Source organism: Limulus polyphemus, unplaced genomic scaffold (genome assembly GCF_000517525.1).
Source record: "Limulus polyphemus unplaced genomic scaffold, Limulus_polyphemus-2.1.2 Scaffold1014, whole genome shotgun sequence".
NCBI lineage: Eukaryota > Metazoa > Arthropoda > Merostomata > Xiphosura > Limulidae > Limulus > Limulus polyphemus.
In genome coordinates, this window is record NW_013666624.1 from 294,744 (window position 1) to 301,694 (window position 6,951).

The 6,951-nt window shown below is 30.6% G+C and overlaps 1 protein-coding gene across 1 annotated transcript in view; it reads right to left on the minus strand.

Annotated features, from left to right (window-relative positions):
- The window catches only part of LOC106461701 (glycosyltransferase 8 domain-containing protein 1-like), a 19,265-nt gene extending 12,565 nt beyond the window's left edge, over positions 1 to 6,700 (minus strand). Inside the window, exons 1-2 of the mRNA XM_022388726.1 lie at positions 6,594 to 6,700; positions 4,869 to 4,915 (exon numbers count right to left, since the gene is read on the minus strand). Of these exons, the coding sequence (XP_022244434.1) occupies positions 4,869 to 4,902 (34 nt within the window). The 5' untranslated portion in view covers positions 4,903 to 4,915; positions 6,594 to 6,700. The remainder of the gene's footprint in view (positions 1 to 4,868; positions 4,916 to 6,593) is intronic.
- Between the last annotated feature and the right edge of the window lie 251 nt (positions 6,701 to 6,951).

The following is a 6,951-nucleotide window of genomic DNA, read 5'->3' on the forward strand; positions in this document are numbered from 1 at the left end:
GATACATACACACACATATATATATATATATATATATACACACACACACACACACACATTGTTTTCCATTTAAAACTACACTAATAAATATTTTTTCAACTGCTTTAATCGCACATTTCTAATTTGTTTAATTTCTTATTATTACAAGATAAAAGTATCTTAAAATCTTTGTGTACCTCAGTTATTTATTCTGTCACTAATTTTCAAACTTCCTTGTATATTACAAGGTCGACTATTGCAACAAAGATGTCCAACTTTGATAAGGCTCAGAAGAAAAAAAAAGAGTATTTCCTACATTTTTAAACCAAATTCCACTAAACTTTGAAAAATTCTAAGTCTCCAAGCAAACATTATAATCTAAACATTTAAAAATTGTTCTAATTTATTTCAAATGTGTGATTTGCTATCATAACACTTCAGTTTAAAATGTACTAGAAAGTTATAATATATATTCAAAATAAACAACCGAGACAAACCCAAATACATGTCATTAAAATGTTACAAGAGTTCTCGTGAACGCGAATGTAAAATTGTGACCAAATATCGCTACGACCGAATTTGAAAAATCAGCACTTCACGATGCATCCTCAAATAAAATTCTAGGTTTCTGAACTCTGTACATGTATAAATGTGAAACTGCGTATGTTCCAATGTTTTCTTTAGATCCTAACCCTAAATTTGTAAAACCTATGTATGATACTAGATCTGTTCTTAAACTGAAAACCTGACAATATGTGTGATCATACTTCATTCTCAGTCTTCTCAATCTATACATGCATGCATCTGAACCTGAAAAACAGTTCTGAACTAGTCATATTCTATGCATAGTCTTAAAATTAACATTGTAGCATGAAAATGTAGTTCAATAAGAAGCTTGTCTAGTGTTACTCTTACCTATTTTCTTGGTTAAGAATCAAATATTTGTTGTTCTTTCCATTTCCTCTTCCTTGCTTTACTATCCACCAGTTATAATTCTATAACCTCATACATCTGTTGTACATATTAACATGATGTGTTTTATCATGTGTTTCATGTCTTCTACTAATGGAATTTCTAGACCAATCACCATTAGTTCCACTTGTATCTGACTTCTTCTAAGTGCTTACACGTGCCAACATTATAGTGTCATATTTTCTCCCACTATTCACTAATGTCAGGGTGGAGATTAGGAGTGATGAAGTAGACTTGAACTGCTTTATTTTTTTATTATTAAAATGTTTAATTCAAATAACATATCTCTCCTATACCTCTTAGCTAAAAACCCCTTATAATAGTGAACTGGAGGAAACACGGAGGTGGGTGAAAACCTAAAAAAAAAAAAAAAAAATTAGGCTTTTCAAAAGTGACCTCCAAAATGTCAGTGTAAAGCTCAATGAAACCACATGAAGGGGGGCAAGCAGAAGACAGAAAATTCTTCACAACACCAGAATTGTGTGTAGATGAGAGGGAAAACACTCTGCATTAAAATAAAACATTTTTTTTTTTCACTTTGGTGGCAGTGGCTACAATTTTTTTTTTTTTTACAATCTTTGTTCTGTGGGTATGAGAAACTTTCCAATAATCCAAACATACTTTTAAAATTAATGATTACTTTCAAATGAAAGTATCTATGTTTTTGGTCTACGAAAATCCTTCCAATCAACAATCTCTCTTGATAACATTTTAAGTCTCTGTTTCACAATACCCCAGCTACTGATAAACTTCCAGCTGAGATAACAACTGGTGGTGCAGCAGTTGTAAGAAGTTTATTCTTCAAAATTAGATCTAACATGGAGTGCATTGAGATTTCTTTATCACATACATTAAACCTTTTTCTCTTAAATTTCAGCCCACAGTTTTACTTTAAACATTTTCTAATCACAAATATAGTATTTGCATACATCCCAACTGGACAATGTTCCTCAGATTCAGCTAATTCATATTTTGCAACTCAGTATTGCTAATACCAGCATCCTTCTTCTTCCTCATGGTGGCATCCTTTTTACTGACATAACATACATAGATCAGGGTTGGATATAAGTAAAAAGAGTTTCCATATGTAGTTTAAAGTACAGTGCTTTCCACTCAGGAAACTTATATTAATCATACATACCTCTACATTTTTGTGTGTCCAGTTTTATCTCCCTTTCATGAACTCAGTTGGTTTCAGAAAAATTCAGAACTACTCTGAAATAAATCTTTTTTAACCAGTCCCTCATGAGCCAAGGGGTGTATTTACACTACAATTAGTTGCATATGAAAAGTAAGTTTAATCTGGAAACTCCCAAAGAGGATGGTTTTGGATGTATCTTTTTGAGACAAGTTTTCATTTGTTAATTGATAAATCTTTAAGTGAAATACAGTATTCTCAAGTCTCCATACCAGCTAGTACTAAAATCTACCTGCTGGGTGTAAATTCAGTATATATCAATAAAGCCACATTCTCAGCATCATTAATTAAGCAATGGCAACCTTTTATGCTTCTGCCATCACCATTTTATGTTTAGCTTTCAATTCAAATATGAACAATTTCACCTGCAATTCAGTAGGGAAGGTTGAAGCATCACGATAGTCAGCAGTAGGATGAGCTGACAGGAACACTTTGAAAGCAGCTACAGGCATAATATTGTACTTGGCTTACTGCACAATATCTACCAACGTGGTTCTAAATGGTTCCTGAATACCTTTGCGTATCATTTGGAGACTTCAATGCTTCTTGTGCTTGGCCGCTAAGCTCATGATGCTCTAATAGATTTCAGCCACCGTACCACTTCAAATCACCTTTTGCAGCCCCAACACTAAAAAAAGTGCTGGAAATGCCTTCTTTTTAGCTAATAAAAATGTCTAAAAAATTCCAGTTCAAATTGAGAAAAACTAGATTGAGTAGGTTTTTTTTTCTCAACAAAAATATTCCCCACTGGCGCGTGAGGGGCCTATTAAATCTCCATTATTCTGCAGACATATGTTTTCACTCTCGGGGGGGCAAACTGTCACCTGAAAATACCTCAATGCTATAGCACCTCAGGCATTTTCTGCTTTTTGGCAGTATGGCAATTTCAAAATCTGTTATTTATTTAATAGCTGTGAGTTTGATATTCATTACTTCAATACCAAGATCCTGTACATTTCTTGAATTACAATATTTGCTACATCATACTTACTTTAACTTCTGACCATTGCTTCCTTAAAATTTTAGTCAGGATCCTGGAAATGTTCTTTGATTTTTCTTCATGTACAATGCTACTTCAAGGCTTCTGTGATAGCATAATATTCTAAGTTTACTCATAACCTTACAGATGATAGTAATCACAAATAACAAGAGTAATGGTGGAACATGTCAAGTGAAATTAAATGTGAATTTCTGATTGAACTGAGTTTAAAAACACAGACTGAATATCACATACACAATGTAAAAATCAATCTTTATTTGTGACAAAAGTCCAAACTGCTCACTGCATCAGGCAGAACTTCTAGATGGCAGAAAGAGATTCACAACTTCTCTAGACTGAGCAAACTAACTGTAATATACTTAAATAAATTGGGTCAAACTTTCCAAAAATCATGAATTACGTATACCATTGGTCATCTCAGAGGTGAAAACAAGTATGACATGTCTTCTAGGTTTTTCAAAACTCATACACAGTACTAACAATAAAACCCAGATAATGTCAGTTAGGTGACTTGTAGGGCTCTTATTTTCTTTCTGAATTACTGTAAACAAATCTCTCAGACCTGTAGCCAATTTCAACTATAAATCAAACACCTAACACCATATATGTATTTGGCTTATAAATGTATTTAATGTTTTAATTTGAAATTTAAACATATCTGGGAAATTTTAGATTTGGCTAATCCTGAGATTTTTGAAAAATTATATAGTATATTTCTCATTAATAACTTGAAACATTCCAACATAAAACCTTTTGTAATGCTCATGAACTTTTAAGTTATTTTCTTTAGTATTACTTAACTCTTATGATAAAATATTAAAATAAAAAATGTATATCTATATTTAAACAACTTAAATAAAAAGGCAACAATGCATAAGTATGAAATTCTTGAATTCATTTTATGTAATAAGAAAACTTGTAATTACATTTTATTTCACTTTAATTGCACTGTCCAGAAAACTTTTTATACAGAATTAACTAAGGAATTCAAATGGTGGTGACTAAATATATAATACACACACACATTACTAATAATAAAACCTACCAAAAGCAAGAACACACATGAGCATGGTCAGTGTGTTCACTCAGGAACAGCTACCTATCCCGCACATTAAATATTATACAATATACAGGAGGTAAGAATTCAAGATAGTTCTCAAGTATACAGATTACTCACAGATGTTATGAGAAATAAAGCTTGATAGCTTACTAGAAGAAACATACAGTTACTTTTATAGGAAAATTATGTATTCAACTATTTCTATAACTATTTCATTCTACTATTCAGCTTACGTAGTCTAACGTATCCAATACAATCACCAGAAGTCTTGTGCTAACTAATTATTAAATATTAACATGCAGAACTAAAATATCTCTCCGATATAAACTATATAATTTTTTGAATGTCTTCAAATTCATTACAACTGTCAGTCTCTCTCTTTCTAAACCTATTAAAATTCTTCCATAATTTGAAACATATAATTACACTTATAAAAAATTTCCTTAGGTCTGACACTGCTGAAGGTTCAAGGTAGCCTTAATAAGATGTTATACAATCCTATCAAACAATGACATCATAAGATCATACCTATCAGTCTAACTTGCAACACAATTACAATAATCATCATCAGTTCTTTATATTATCACATGATAACAATGATGTGCTACAGCACAGCAATGTAACAGTTCTCAATATAAATATATGAACTATAATGATACCTTTAATAAGGTACAGATTCTGACTCCTCTTCATTACTAACTTGACCCTAAAAAACAAAACTACTTGTTATGGCACAGTCATGTGATTGACAAAATCTGAGACACAGATCCAAAAGATTATGAATAAAAAGTCATTCTTCCCTAACAAATAAAACCTAGTACTGAATAATGAATATTCATGATGATTTGATTCAATCAATTCTAATTAGGGATAAAACTGTTAACAAGGTTTAAATTTTAGGACAATTGACTGGTATATTTATTTTCCTTTTAGTGGGCAAGGTTAGAAAATTTCTGGAGATATCATAAGACTGTTTTCTGGTTTGCCTTCTTAAATACCCTACTACACAAGATGCAATTTAAATATAGAACATATTTTTAGTAATGAGATATATGCATTTATATGAGAGCTGCAGAATCTCCAAAACATTTAGGGCATAGAGTCCTAATCTCCCACTTTTACTCACTGCTAATTACAGGGGGGTAGGAGACATACACCTTTCCTAGCTATGTTAAATAAAACATGCTTTATTTAACATTTGGTAACATGTATCATACAATCCAAACAAACATTAATAAATAAAACAATTTCTTTTATAGCTAACATTGGTTTACGATGTCACAACTGTGAGTTGGAGCTATGTAAATCAAGTATCTAATCCTTAAAAGGGTATCTCTTTTGAATAACAGTACTTATATTGAGGATGTCAATAATAAAGCTGTTTTGTGTATTCTACTCATAGAAATATTTTTAATAATATAAAACCAATTTACACTAAGCCTTAAATCTTGTCTCTCTCTCTCTTATATATATATATATATATATATATATAAGAACACAATGGAGGAATATAGCTAGATAACGCATTAGGTAACATTATTTGACAAGGCCTGTTATTATAATTCAACATTTTTTTAATGTTTCAAATATGATGGAAATGTTTATACATTGGCCAAATTCTTCAGCCTTGTTTTAACTAATCAGTTCAATAACTCCACCGCAATTGAAAAAATAATTACTCGGTGAAATAGTTAATTAATCTATGTAGATTTTACTAAATTATATATCACAAGCAAGTCAAAATGATAAATTCAACCAACAATAAATGTAATGGCAGTCTTCTAGTTCTATATAGATGTATAATAATAATAATAATACTCCAAAATATTTATGAATCTGCGTGATGTCCGACTTTTTCTGATGTATCAATACAGAAGTTTCTACATATCAATCAACTACTTTTCTTTTACACATATAAAACAGAACAGATAATTATAAGCTGGGTTACTAAAAAACAGAAGAATTGTAAACTGGATTACTACAATTAGTTTCCTTTTTAAAACTCCTGTTAAAAATATTTTTTTTTACTCGGTAAGTGATAAATTAGTGCAATGACAACTCAAATGAGTCAAAATATTAATAATTCTATTTATAGTATTAATACTGTAGTGTAGTACTAATAGTAGTAACGTATATGAAGTGGACTAAAAATTTATACTGTAGTGCAACTGTACCACAGTAACGGAATAAGACTCATAAATATAATTCCACTTCTAATATTAGTTAGAGCTTCAAACTACTAGTACTAGTTAGTGCACTTTCTTGTACTACTACACGTACTAGTACTCAGTAGTGAAAAAAAGCAACTCAATACTAGTTGTAACTTGTAATTTTCATTGAAATTAATAACATAAACATAACTATCGTTTGATGAGTAAACTTACAAATTACAGAGCTTAAGTTTATTCCATGGCCAACATTTCTGAAATGACAATCCAACTACGCAGAGCTCCCTAGTGTTATATTCCCAGATTCCAAAATTGCCCAATTTAGTTTGAGAAAGACACTACGGGTAATTAAAATAGAAGAAGACGAAAATATTTATTCCTAAAATATTAAGTCATAAGAAATCAGAAAGAGAAAGACGTGTATTTCTGGAAAAAAAAACAATTATGAATGAATATTATTATTATATTGATATATCTATATATATCATAATGACTAAACATATAACAATAAGAGATCCACCCCTTTATTTACTACGAAATTATCTATTGTGCTCTTAAAGTCTCATAAAGTGCC